The sequence below is a fragment of the Rhinoderma darwinii genome, chromosome 3 (assembly GCF_050947455.1).
Source record: "Rhinoderma darwinii isolate aRhiDar2 chromosome 3, aRhiDar2.hap1, whole genome shotgun sequence".
NCBI classification, from domain to species: domain Eukaryota; kingdom Metazoa; phylum Chordata; class Amphibia; order Anura; family Rhinodermatidae; genus Rhinoderma; species Rhinoderma darwinii.
In genome coordinates this window covers 263404204-263419324 of record NC_134689.1, presented here as the reverse complement: position 1 = coordinate 263419324, position 15121 = coordinate 263404204, and the positions used below count along the sequence as shown (strand labels likewise).

The window sequence follows — 15121 nt, the reverse complement described above, 5'->3', positions numbered from 1 at the left end:
GTCGCACGTACCCCAAAATAGTACCAATAAAAACGAACACCCGTCCCACAAGAAACAAATCCTTACACAGCTTTTTTGACTGAAAAATAAAAAAGTTATGGCTCTCAGAATATGGTGACACAAAAAAATAAATAATTTCATAAAAATTCGATTTTATTGTGCAAACGCTGCAAAACATAAAAAAAAACTATATACATATAGTATTGCCATAATCGTACCGACTTCCAAAATAAAGTATAACATAATTTATTGCGCACGGTGAACGCCGCAAGAAATAAAGAATTTGAAACTCCAAAAATCGCTTTTTTTGGGTCACCTTAGCTCTAAAATCTTTTTTTATAGAAAGTGATCAAGAAGTTGTATGTACCATAAAATGATACCAATAAAAACTATAGCTTGTCATGCCAAAAATAAGCCCTCACGCTGCTCAATCGACTAAAAAATAGAAAAGTCATGGCTCTCAGAATGTGGTGAAACAAAATAAAAAAAAACAATATAAATTTTGTATCACCGTAATTGTATTGAGACGCAGAATAAAGTTAAGTTGTCGTTTTCACTGCACGGTGAAAGACGTAAAAACAAAACCCAAAAGACAAATGGAGGAATCACAGTTTTTACAATTTCACCCCGCAAAGAATTTTATTTCAGTTTCCCAGTTCATTATATGGTACTTTAAATGGCGTCAATAGAAACTACAACTCCTCCCGCAAAAAAATAAGCCCTCACACCACTCTATTGACGGAAAAATATAAACGTTATGGCTCTTGGAAGGCGAGGAGTGAAAAACAAAAATGAAAAAGCAAAAAAGGATCAGTCTTTAAAGGGTTAATTAATTTCTCATAAAAAAACATTTATGACCACATATGGACTAACTCCACTAAATTCTGCAAAAAAACTGTGGTGTCAAAATGCTAACTATACCCCTAGAAAAACGCCTTGAGGGGTGTAGTTTCCAAAATGGTGGCCCCAAAATCCTCTAGGTGCACCAATGCTTCTGAGGCCTCTGTTTCAGTACATTAGCACGCTAGGGCCACATGTGGGATTTTTCTAAAAATTCCGAATCTGGGCAATAAATATTGAGTTGCTCTGGTAAAACCTTCTGTGTTACAGAAATTTTTTTTTATTACAAATGAATTTCTGCAAAAAAAATGTAATTTGTAAATTTCACCTGCTTTAATTCCTGTGAAACGCCTAAAGGTTTCAAATACTTTCTGAATGCAGTTTTGAATACTTTGAGGGGTGCAGTTTTCAAAATGGGGTGATTTATGGGGACTATCTAATACATAAGGCCCTCAAAGCCACTTCACAACTGAAATGGTGCCAGAAAAAATAGCCTTTTGAAATTTTCTTGAAAATGTGATAAATTGCTGCTAAAGTTCTAAGCCTTGTAACGTCCTAGAAAGATAAAAGGACGTGAAAAAAAACAATGCAAACATAAAATAGACATATGGGCAATGTTAACTAGTAACTATTTTGTGTGGTATTACTATCTGTTTTACAAGTACAGTAGATACATTCAAATTTAGAAAAATGCTAATTTTTGCAAATTCTCTCTAAAATTTGAAGTTTTTCACAAATAAATATTGAATTTATCGACCAAATTTTTTCACTAACATCAAGTATAATATGTCACGAGAAAACAATCTCAGAATCGTTTGGATAGGTTAAAGCATTCCAAAGTTATTGCCACATAAAGTGACACATCAGATTTGAAAAAATCATCTGTGTCCACAAGGCCAAAACAGGCTGCGTCATAAAGGGGATAACTACCGTGGTCAATTACCATGGTCAATTACAATTACCATGGTATCTAAGTGCTTAGACATAGGGAAAGAGCTCTCTCTGTCAGACTATCACACTCCCCCAAAGCGATTGCTGGCTGCGTATGGGTGACAATTGTAGCCAGGGGCCGAAACAATAAATTTTTGCATGAGTGCAATTCTGGTCACTCATATCGTCACATAGTCTAGTCCCCTAGTGGGACTAAAAAAAAAAAAAAAAGGGAACTAAAATGTTTAAAAATGTTAATAGAAAAGGAAAAAAACACAATATTTTTCAGGGCTGCTGGATGGCTGGGTCAAAGGCCTTTGATATAGTGTTCAGGGAAGGGTGTGGGAGCGGTTTTCTCTGAGAAGCAGCTAGTATGAAAAAGTATGCAAATTAGACCTACTCCAGGAGAAGACCATCTCTCCAGTGCCAGGGCCTCTGACCCAGCCAATTAGCCAGCCAGCACCCTGATCTGTACTGATGAGGGGCAAAAACCCTAAAACAGCTGTCTACAGATGGGTTTCTCTTTCTTTTGGAGGAGACTCTGGCTTGGCTAAAATCCCAAGTCATGTTTCAAGGCTCTTCTACGGGTCGTACATTGACTAACAGGGAAGCTACCTCCAATAGGTGTCACTAGAGCATTGGTTTTTCTTCTTCTGGAAAAGATCTAATTTGCATGTTTGTAAAAGGAAATTTAATACATTTATAACATTACCCAAATTAATTTTTTTCCTTACTTATAGCAGAAGCTGGCGTTGTGCGTGTAGTATCTGCATAGGTTTCCATCATCGGGTGGGGTAGCACAGAAGAAAATTGTGGGAGACAGGTTATACCGACCGTTTTTGCAGAACTCATCATTTTCTCTTGGAACACCTGGTTCAATTGCTACCCTGTCACCTGCAATGTCCAAACACAAAAAAAAGTGAAATCGCAAAAGTTAATTACATTTACAGATCATTTTCCCCTAAAACAAATATCAAGATCACCAAGAGGTAAATGTACATTATATGGACAAAAGTAATGGGACACACCTCTTATTTATTGAATTCAGGTGATACATTCAGTACCATTGCCACAGGTGTATAAAATCCAGCACCTAGCCACGCATTCTGCCTTTACAAACATTTGTGAAAGTAGGAATTAGACCTACCGGTAATTGTGTTTCCAGGAATCCATCATGACAGCACCACAAGAGGTTGCCCTATTGACCTCTATAGGGACAGGAAGACAGAGAGGTTAAAAGGCCCCTCCCACCACCCACTTGCCAGTGTTTTTCAATTACTACACCAGGATGGATGCAACCCTATTTTATTTCTAGGGATAATAACTGACATGTTAATTGCACAAATCAGAATTCAATAAGGGAGGGAATGTAAGGGTGATGTCATGATGGATTCCTGGAAATACAATTACCGGTAAGTCTAATTCCTACTTTCCAGTACATCCCTCATGACAGCACCACAGGAGCAATACCAAATTATAACGCTCAGGGCGGGACTACGGATTGGAGGACTTTCCGTCCAAAACTTAAATCCGTATCTGACAGAACATCTAGCCTATAATGTTTGCAAAACGTATGATGGCTTGACCAAGTGGCAGCTCTGCAGATTTGGTCCATAGAGGCTTCTCTTCTTTCTGCCCAGGATGCAGAAATTGTAGGCTTCATGTATGGTCGTTTTTACCCATCTCGCTAGAGAGCCTTTTGAGGCTTTCTTTCCTCTATTCTTTCCCCCATACAGGATAAATAGATTTTTATCTGGTCTCCAAGAGGAGGTTCTATCCAGATACTGAAGAATTGTTCGCCTGACATCCAGGCAATGGAAATTTTCTTCTTGTTGGTCTTTAGTATCTGGACAAAAGGAATGTAGAATTATTTCTTGTTCCCTATGGAAGGCAGTAGATACTTTCGGAATAAAGGAAGGATCTAGCTTTAGAATGATCTTGTTTCTTGTACTTTTAGGTAGGGTTCTATGACTGACAGAGATTGGATTTCTCCAATCCTTCTTGCTGAAGTAATAGCGACTAAGAATGCAGCTTTTAGAGTTAAAAAATGCATACTAATCGTCTCAAGCGGCTCAAAGGGGGGATCGCAAAGAGCCGTTAACACTACATTCAAATCCCAGGTAGGTACTGATTTCTTTAGGGAAGGTTTCAGTTTAGAGACTGCTTGAGTGAATCTTCTGATCCACCGATGTTCAGCTAAACGAGTATTGAAAATATTACTTAAGGCTGAAATTTTCACTTTTAAAAAGGTACTAGGGCTAAGCCCTTTTTGAATCCGGATTGTAGAAAATCTAGGATTTTCACGATGTTGGGAGTAAAGGGGTCTGGTCCTGGGTCTCCATACCAGGAACAAAATGCCTTCCACATTTTTTGATAGATTTTTGAGGTAACTTCTTTATGACTTAAGAAGATAGTTGAAATTACCTCGTCTGACAGACCGTGGTTTCCAAAGATCTGCCTTTCAGGATCCAGGCTGACAACTTCAGAGTTTCTATTCTCTGAAAGAATAAGGGACCCTGGGAGAGAAGATTATTCTTGACTGGGAACATGATAGGGTCTTCCAATGATAGGTACTTTTCGATTGGAAACTTTGGCCAATAGGGAAGAATAATGATGAGCTTTGTCAAATCTTCCTGGATTTTTCTTAATACCATTGGTATTAGAGGAAACGGAGGAAAGGCATAGGCCAGATCCATGTCCCAGGGATGGGATAATGCTTCTACCACAAATGGGTTGTCTCTACCTGGGAGTTTTTCCTTGTGGCAAACAGGTCAATTTGTGGAATACCCCATCTTCGGGTTACGGACAGAAAGACTTCCCTGTTTAGGGACCATTCTCCAGGGACCCCCTTGCTTATGTGGTTTGTGCAGAGCCACCAATGGAGAGATGATTTCACGGTTTCGGAAATCTGAATCCTAGAATTCAAGGAGTCCTGTTCAAGGGTCTAGAGTGAAATTGACTCCATGGAATAGATTGGATGTAAGACGTCATCGTTCCCAACATCCGCTTTCCTTCCCTTATGGATCACGAGTTATCCTCCAAAATTTCCTCACTTCTGTCAGTAGAAGTATTTGTTTCTCTCTTGGGTGGAAGGAATGTTGAAGGGAGGAGTCTAGTAGCACTCCTAAGAAGACCTTCTGTTTTTGGGGAGGAAGACTTGACCTCTTGAAGTTGATTATCCATCCCAATTCCTGTAGTAGGGAAAGAACCTGTGACTGATGACTGTTTAAGATAGACGGAGTATCTGCTATCAACCGGAAATCGTCTAAATATGGGATAATTACTATGCCCTGACTTCTTAAGAATGCCCTAATCTCTGCCATCATTTTTGTAAAAATTCTGGTGGCGGAGGAAATGCCGAAAGGGAGGCAGACAAACTGGAAGTGGAGAATGCAAGGACTGTTCTGAACGGTGAATCTGAGGAATCTCTGGTAAGCGGGGTGGATAGGGACGTGATAGTACGCATCCTTTAAATCGATCGTACACATTGATGCCTCTTCCTTATTAGAGGAATAGTCGATCTGATGGACTCTATCTTGAATTTGCGATATTTTAACCATTTGTTCAGTACCTTCAGGTTGATTATTGTCCTGTAAGAACAGTCTGGTTTCCTGACTAAGAAGATCTTGAATAGTGGCCTTTGAATTTTTCGTTGTGGGGAACTGGAGTAATTGCTCTAAATTTTAGCAATTTCTGGACGTCCAGGATAAGGATCTGATGATGGTCTTTTGCTTGGTACCTGATTATTAGAAATTTCTCTGGATGAGTGGAGGAGAATTCTAATTTGTACCCATCTTTTATAATCTTTAGAACCCAAGGGTTCTGAGATATTCTGGTCCATTTGGAATAAAAATGTAGGAGTCTTCCCCCCACTCTCTTGGGGTCATTGCTTTGAGGGCTGAAATGAGTTATTGGGGTTAAGGAGATATCCTCGACCCCTTCCTCCCTTGGAGTAACTCCAGCGACCGGACTTTCTTTTTCCGCTGTAGTTCTGTAAGGTTGGCTCCCTCTGTTGGCGAAACCTCAGAAACTGAGTATTTTTTAGGGTTTCTCCTCTGGAAACCCATTCTTCCTATCCAATGCGTTCTCCAGCATGTTATCCAGGAGAGGACCGAACATCAGAGAACCTGTAAATGGGATAGAACATAACTTGTTCTTGGACTTCGTATCTCCTGACCACATTTTGAGCCATAATGCTCCTCTAGCAGCATTTGAGAGAGCTCCATTCCTGGCAGCAAATCTAATGGATTCCGCTGAGGCGTCTATCAAGAATCCGGTTGCCAACTTTAGTAAGGGTAGAGATTCTAATAGATCTTGTCGTGATGTCTTCATCAACAAATGGGTCTCCAGCTCGTTTAACCATATAAACATTGCTCTTGCTACAGATGTGGCCGCGATATTCATAGAGATTAAAAGCGGATGAAGATTCCCAAACTCTTTTCAGCAGTCCGTCTGCCTTCCGGTCCATGGGGGTCCTTCAACTGAGAGGAAACTTCAAATGGGATTGCGTTTTTTTTAGCCACCCTGGCTACTGGGACATCTACTTTTGGGATCTCATCCCAAGATTTAGTATCTTCTGGATCAAAGAGAAGTCTGTTTTTAAATTCTCTTGAAATTTTTGTTTATTGGAAAAAACTTTGTTTTCTTCTCCGATAAGCCCCCAAACATCTCTTCCTGGATGGTATGGGGTTCCATGGTATCATGTATTGCCTGGATTAAAGGCATCAGACATCTCAGAAAAGAAGAAGAATTTTTTCTCTTGAGTAGATGAAGTTGAAGGCAAGAGTTCTTCTCCTCCTTCTAACTCACCCTCTGATAAGTAATAAACTCCTGCTCCGAGTCAGACCCTGAGATGGTGGGCAATATTTTTGTTCCACTTCAGTCTGTGGCCTTTTTGACGGGGAGTGTGAGGGAGTTCCTTGAGGAGGGGCGAGGGAGGCTACTGACTGACTCACTTCTTCGCGAATCATAGCCCTAAGTTCAGACATAGATGTCGGTTGTTTCTCTATTAGAAATCTTGCAATACAATCTTGACACAATTGTTTCCTATGTGACTCTGGCAATTTTTTCGTACAAATCGCACATTTTTCAACCTTCTTTTTATCAGTATGTCTCTGAGAGGAATATTTATCCTAAAGAGAACAGAAGGCAGGTAAAGTATGGTGTACTTACATACAGAGTCATAACCCTTACCCCAAGGGTGAGACTCACGTGACCCTGGGACATATCCAGAATTCCATCAGAACGAGGAATTTTCATTCCGCAACAAGTAATAGACAATGCAATATCCACAAGATATAAATCCAAGTTAGAGGCATCAGCTCTAACTACATACCTGTGCGTGTCCCTTTAAATGCGGGCGTTTTGAATTTCTCGCCTTCCAAGATGGCCGCGGACTGGAAGTAGCCCGACGACATTTCCAGTCGCGGCTATTCGATTGAGGTGCGGCCGCGTCATAGCCAGCGACTGAGCCGGCTATGCGGCGCTTACGAGGATGTTTTGCCGGCGCTTCCAACCATATGGAGCAGCCGGTCCCCGCATGGTCACGCAGCCCGGCCGGAGCCTGCTTGGGATTCCTGAACCCCACACACTACCGGAACCCTGCCTAGGATTCCTAAGGTAGGTGTTTTAGGTTGGGAGCTAAGGGACCTCTCGTTAGAGGGGTATTAGCCTAGGCTTTCTGAGGAATAGAAGGGGGAGTGCACAGACGCCCTGATCTTGCCTCCTGCCCGAGTTTTCTCCTGCAGTAACACAGGAGCGACGTCTCTCTGCTCCTGACCCTGTAGGGACAGAAAGAACACTGGCAAGTGGGTGGTGGGAGGGGCCTTTTAACCTCTCTGTCTTCCTGTCCCTATAGAGGTCAATAGGGCAACCTCTTGTGGTGCTATCATGAGGGATGTACTGGAAAGAATGGGTAGTTCTAAAGAGCTTACTGACTTCAAGCGTGGTACTGTAATAGCATGCCATCATTGTAAAAAAAAAAGTCAGTTTGTGAAATTTCTTCCCTCCTAGATATCCCACGATCAACTGTGAGTGGTATTAATGCAAAGTGGAAGCATTTAGGAACCAAAGAAACTCAGCTGCGAAGTGGCAGACCGCGTACAGTTACAGAGCAGGCTCGCCGAGTGTTGAGGCGCATAGTGCATTAAAGTCGCCAACGCTATGCTGACTCAATAACTGCAGAGTTTCAAAACTCCTATGGTATTAACATCTACACAAAAACTGCGTGGGGAGCTAAATGGCATGAATTTCCATGGCCGAGCACCTGCATGCAAGCCTTACATCACCAAGCACAATGCAAGTGTTGGATGCAGTGGTGTAAAGCATGCCGCCACTGGACTCTGGAGCAATGGAAACGTGTTCTGTAGAGTGAAGAATCATGCTTCTCTATCTGGCAGTCTGATGGACAGGTCTGGGTTTGGCGAATGCCAGGAAAACGTTACCTGCCTGACTGCATTGTGCCAACTGTAACATTTGGTGGAGGAGAGAAAATGCTATGTGGTGGTTTTTCAGGGGTTAGCCTAGACCCCTTAGTTCCAGTGTAGGGAAATATTAATGCTTCAGCATACCAAGATATATTGGACAATTGTATGCTTCAAACTTTGTAGGAGCAGTTTGGTGAAGGCCCTTTTCTGTTTCATCATGACTGTGCCCCAGTGCACATAGCAAGGTCCATAAAGACATGGTTGGGTAAGTTTGGTGTAAAAGACCTTGACTGGCCCACACAGAGCCCTGACCTCAACCCTCTATTGCACACCTTTAGGCCTCATGCCCACTTCAGTTTTTTCCTTCAGGGTGCTATCCTTTTTTTTTTCACTAATAGCACCCTGACCCATTCATTTCAATGGGCCCATACACACTTCCGTTATTTTCACGGATCCGTTGTTCCGTTCCGTCAAAAGTAGAGCATGTTCTACTTTTGTCAGTGATTCCGTGGCCGTGGGGCCATAGAAGTCAATGGGTCAGTGAAAAAAACGGATGGCACACGGAAGGCTTCCGTGTGCCGTCCGTTTTTGACAGATCCGTTGCCCTAGCAACGGCAGGGCGTGCCAAAGTTCACAGACTGGGACATGTGACAAGTTCAAATGAAGTTCAATACATTCCATTATTTTAACGGAAACACAGAAGCCAAACGGAAGCACAACGTCCGTTTGAAACGGAAACACGGAACGGACACAGAGTACACATGGAAACCACACGGATACCATAACAGACACACGGATCCGTGAGAAACAGCCGTGAAAATGATGATGGAAGTGTGCATGAGGCCTTAAGATGAACTAGAACAGAGATTGGGAGTCAGGCCCTCTCGTCCAACATCATTGTCTGACCTCACGAATGTGCTTCTGGATGAATGGGCAAAAATCCCTACAGACACTCCAAAATCTTGTAGAAAGCCTTCCATGAAGAGTGGAGGCTGTTTTAGAGCTGCAAAGGGGGAGCCAACTCCTTATTAATGCCTATGGATTTAGAATGGGATGTAATAAAAGCTCCTGTAGGTCTAATGTGTAGTTGTCCCAATACTTTTGTCCATATAGTGTAGGTCCCAGAATTCTTCACTTATGTCAAGTTGTAAAATATTGTGTTTTCGGAAAGCTGGGTAACATCTCATATAACGAAAACGTAAGCATTCACCGAGGTTGTCACCCAGCTTTCCCAGACTCCTAAATGGGAATAATGGGGTAATACAACTCTTGCTCCTCTGTCACTGGAGACTAAACAGATTTTTGGAGTCTGAGAAAAACATATATGAAAGCCCTAGCACTATAACGGCAACCATATTAGTTGTAATCCGGCTTTCTAATTAAAGGTATCCATACACATTCAATAAAAGTTGTCTGAACCTGACAATTTTGCCGGGACCGGATGACTATTCAGTGTTATTGTTGTGTACCTGGTTTAAGGTGAGTCACAGAGGCTCCCACTTTTACCACTATCCCTGAGGCTTCGTGTCCGAGTACCATAGGTTTTTTCACTATAAAATCACCAATGCGACCGTGTTGCCAGTAATGTACGTCTGATCCACATATTCCAACTGAATGCATCCGCAGCAAGACCTCTACAAATAAACGGAATTTAAAAAAATACGTTTACATTAATAGGTCTCTAAACACTGTACCTAGTATTTATCCATGAACTAGTTTATAGCCACATTGAAGAAAGTAAAATGGATGTTATGACATAGGGTTTCTGAGACCTGAAAAGCATAGGCAACTGTTCTGATGGATTTTTATTGTTGCTCCCAATAAGTTTGCTTTTTAGAAGCACCCGCCATGTGCAAGATCCTCTAACCTGCGTAAAAACTAAAAGTGTTATTCGCATTATTGTAGTTTTTTTTTATATGCAATAACTTTAGAGATCAAACATGATTGCAGATGTCTTTAACGAACAGGCTAAATACAATTTTTTATATAGTAAGATGTATCTCCAGCCTTCCGAATTTATGATCTCTTCTGTATTTCTACACTTACATGTCAAATCCACCTCTCTTCTGTTTCTGCGCAATGATATGGCACAGGTGGGCAGAATAAGGTCATATATGCCACAGGAGCCTGCCGTCAGCTCGATTCACTTCACCGAATTAGATGCTAAGGCTATTTCTACACTGAGGCTTTTTGGAGAGATACAGCTGAAGTCCATATGAATACATTGAGCTGCATGCAATCTTGGATTGTAGCTGTCACTCAATAGTTAAAATAAATCAGCACTTAAAAAAAAAAATCTCAGTCTAGGCCTAGTCTTAGGCACATCGTGCTATAAGCTGTAAATATTATTACAGTCCAAAAAAAAAAGTTAGTCCTAGGTTTAGGTTTATGTAGTCATCCACTATATTTGAAACATAAAATGTATCTTCCACTATACTACTAATACTATGGGAATAAACACTTACCATTTGAAGCTGGTTCAGGAACTGGACGATTTTCCTAGTGCCCAAATAATATAAAAAATAATACAATTAAAGATTTACAATGGTAAAGTTTATATATTCGGGTATACATATTGACCTTCGCTATAAACTAGCAAGTGGGTATGATCGTGCACTAAGAGATGCTTCCTATCTCTTGGATATAGCAAAATGAACAAATTAAGCACTGATCAAATGATTTCAAAACGTATAAAATTGTATTAGATATCCAATGTCAGAAATGCAGACAAAACACGTGCAAAATTGGGGGGCTGGAACGCAGGTCATATCAGTCAGAAGTGGGTCAGCAGGTAAGCAGATTATAACTTAAAATATATAGCCACTTTAAGGCCATGTTCACACAGGAATGATACGCTGTGTAAAAGTACACAGCGTATCCGTCCTGGAACCCCTAGGAAATTCCGCCAGAAAAATTGCACGAAATTGTGGTGTCCATTTTGGGGTGGAACAGTGAAAAAAGTTTATACTTACCCTGGTCTCCTTTGTCATAGCGACACATTCTGCTGTTCTCATCCTGGCTGGCCTCCTGGGATGACGCTGCAGCCCATGTCAATACATCAGGCTGGGATTGGCTGTAGCAGTCACATGGGATGAAACATCATTCCAGGAGACCGGGCTGCACAGAAAACAGAAGAAAGGTTTGCTATGACAATGGCCGGGCTGGGCTGTATTTATTCACTTTACACAAAAATAACGTTTTTTTTTCTGAGTAGGCGATTTTTGCGACGGAACTTGCTATTTGGTGCTGAATTCAATGTGGAAAACCCGCAACAGAAAAGTAGCGATTTCAAAGCACAAATTGACATGCTGCGGTTTTAAAAAAAAAAAATACACCACATGTCAATTTATTAACGGTTTTTCAGCGGCTCGTGGATGAGTTTAGGTCAAATCTCCTCCACTGTGCTGCTACTTACGCTGCAGATTTTTCCCCATGAAATCCATTGCGGAAAATCTGCAGTGTTTACTCTATGTGTGATGTGAACATAGACTCAGTGCTAGCTGGATCGCCGCAAGGAAAATCAGTACCTTCCAAAAGTATGTAAACAGGCTGGAAACCTATCCTGAACATGTGCCATTCATACCAGTGTGTACAGTAGATAATTGAGAGAGTAAGACCACAGTCCGGTATTGCGGATCTGTTGCAGATTTTCGATGTGCGGATTCCACACCAAATCTGCAACAATGCTAGTGAATGTGGTATTAAAAAAAATATATTCAAAAGTTGTCGCAGATTTTGGCCACCAATTTCACACTTTGCAATGAAATCCATGGCAAAGTTTCACCATGTCTGAGGATGGCCTTAGAGTTCTCTTTTGAATTGTGCCCTGCACCTGCGTGGGTAGCACATTTTCAATATACATTTTTAGTCCCTGGATGTAAAAATTATATGTTTCAATTTATGGGCAGCAAGCTGTGAACTTCAAAATGATAGACAATTTAAATTGAATAAAGAGGCACATGCCAAAAAATGTAAAGTTATTATTTTTTGTTTACCGTGTGGTATAAATAACACAATAACTTTATTCCGCGGGTTGTTACGATTACGATACCACATTTGTATGGATTTTGTATGTTTTACTACTTTTACACAGTAAAAACTTTTTTTTTTTTCAAAATTATTTGTTTTTGGGTCTCCATATTTCAAGAGCCATAACTTTTTTATTGTTCTGCCAATGCAGTTGGGTGAGGGCTTTTTTTTTGCGGGAAGAATATTTTATTGGTACCATTTTGGAGCAGATGCGACTTTTTGATCACTTTTTATCATATTTTTTTTAAGTCAGGATTCAAAGAAAACAGCAATTTTTCCATCGTTTTTTATTTAATTTTTTACGGCGTTCACCGTGCGGGTTAAATAATGTAATAGCTTTATAGTCGGGGTCGTTACGTACGGTGATACCAAATATGCGTAACTTTTTTTACTTTATTTTGTTTTTTTAAAAGTAAAACAATTTGTAAGGGGAAAAAGTGTTTTTTTCATTAACTTTATTAAACTTTTTTTTACTTTTTTACTAGTCCCACTAGGGGACTTTAATATGCGATACTCCGATCGCTATTATAATACACTGCAATACATTTGTATTGCAGTGTATTACTGCCTGTCCGTTTAAAATGGACAGGCACCTGCTAGGACATGCTTCCGGCATGACCTAGCAGGCATTTACTACAGGCAGACCTGGGGGCCTTTATTGGGCCCCCGGCTGCCATCGGAGACACAGACACTCGGCGATCTTATCGCCCGGTATCGATGGGATAAGAGGAAGCTCCCTCCCTCTCTCCAAAACCACTCAGATGCGGCGCACGCTATTAAGCGCCACTTCTGAGGGGTTAAACGGGTGAGATCGATACTTATATCGATCTCACACGTTCGAGCAGGGACGCCCCCAGCCCTCAGCTACCTCTGGCAGCGGAGAGCAGGGAGATTTAACAGCTGTTTATTTATTCTGATGCAGCGCCGTAAAAAGACATCAGAATAAAGCCCATTATTGGCCGCCGTGAAAAGGCGTGTTGGCGGTCACTAACGGGTTAATTCCAAAACCATGGGTGTTAATATAAAGTTAGGCCCCCCTTTTGCACCTATAACAGCCTTCATACCTCTGGGTAGGCTTTTTATAAGATTTTGAAGTGTGTCTGCAGGAATTTGCACCCATTCATCCAGAAGAACATTCTCTGTTCTAGTGCATCACAAAGGTAATTGGCCCGCATAGAGCTCTGACCTCAACCCTATCAGTCAAGTTTTTCTACACCAAACAAACCCAACCATGCACTTCTGGACCTTGCTTTGTGCACTGGGGCACAGTCATGCTGGAACAGGAAAGGGCCTTCCCCAAACTATTCCCACAAAGTTGGAAGCATATAATTGGCTATAAAGTCTTTGTACGCTGTAGCGTTAACATTACCCTTCACTAGAAATAAGGGGGCTGGCTTAAACCAAGCCCCAGAACATTATCTCTTCTCCATTAAAATTTACAGTAGGCGCTATGCGTTCCGGTAGGTAGACTTTTCCTGCCATCTACCAAACCCAGATTCATCCATCAGACTGCCAGATAGTGAAACGTGATTCATCACTCCAGAGACACATTTTCACTGCAACAGAGTCCAGAGGTGACATGTTCTACTCCACTTCAGCCAACACTTAGCATTACGCATGGTGATCTTTGGCTTGTGTGCAGGGGCTTTACCATGGAAACACATTTTATCACCTCCTGACGCACAGTTCTTGTGTGGATGTCCCTTCCAAAGGCAGTTTGGCACTCAGAGTAATGCAACAGAGGATAAGCAACTCTTATAAATTATGGATTTAATAATTAGTAGAGGAGTCCACATACTTATTTCGTGTATGATCATTTTGTGCTAGTACTATATGTGGGAGCATGCTCATGGATTACTGAAATCACATTGCAATATTTATCTCCTTTTATCTACAATGTACGTAAGTAAAACATGCAAAAAAAAATATCAACCTGATGCCTTATAAATATGCTGCAGGTGCAAATTTTTTTGACTCCATATTAATATTAAAAACAGTCTGTATACCAAAAAAATTGAAAACCTTTGTTATAGGCTTCCAATAAACAAAGTAATAAGAAAAACAAAGGGGTTTTCCGGGATCAAATATTGATGTCCAATCCTTAGGATAGGCCATAAATATCTAATTGGCGTGGGAGCCCCCCCCCCCTGCTGATTAGCTTCTATAAACTGCAGTGCAAAGCATAGTCACAACTACATGTATAGTGCTGTGCCTGCGTAAACTATGAAGGGGATGCGGCGATCACTGAAATAACTGTAAGGGCTCATCCACACGCTGCAGAATTGACGCATATTTTCCGTCCGGAATTTCAGATGGAAAAAACGCAGCAGAATACAGTAACAGCACAGTGGATGAGATTTAACAAATCTCATCCACACGCTACCTAAAAATTCTGTGCAGAAATTGACCTGCGGTGCGTAACTTTCGGACCGTAGCATGTCAATTCCTGCTACGGAAAGTGTGCAGAATTGCTGCGTTTTTCAGAGGAAATGTCACCATCTCCCAGCATTGTGAAAAACACAGGAATTTACGCACCATTTTCTGCCGTAAAAAATGCAGGAAATGGTGTGTGTTTGCCACAGCGGAATGTCTGCCATTTTCAACAAAATTGCTGCAGAAATTTTCTGCAGCAATTCCATTGTGTGTGGACAAGCCCTAAGACTTTCCCTTTATGACCGGGCCATTTTGCACGTTAATGACCAAGGATTATTTTTTGTTTTTTCACGGTTGCATTCCAAGAGTCGTAACTTTTTTTTTATTCCGTCGACATAGCCGTATAAGGGCTTGTTTTTTTGCGGGACGAGTTGTATTTTGTAATTGTACCATTTTTAGATGCTTATAATATATTGATTAACTTTTATTAACTTTATTTTAGGAGAGAATTGAAAATAAGCCGC

At 41.1% G+C, this 15121-nt stretch overlaps 1 protein-coding gene across 1 annotated transcript in view; it reads right to left on the bottom strand.

Moving 5' to 3' along the window:
* The window catches only part of SORD (sorbitol dehydrogenase), a 64949-nt gene that overhangs the window by 30825 nt on the left and 19003 nt on the right, over window positions 1-15121 (bottom strand). The window contains exons 3-5 of the mRNA XM_075857868.1: window positions 10661-10694; window positions 9665-9829; window positions 2505-2664 (exon numbers count right to left, since the gene is read on the bottom strand). Of these exons, the coding sequence (XP_075713983.1) occupies window positions 2505-2664; window positions 9665-9829; window positions 10661-10694 (359 nt within the window). The remainder of the gene's footprint in view (window positions 1-2504; window positions 2665-9664; window positions 9830-10660; window positions 10695-15121) is intronic.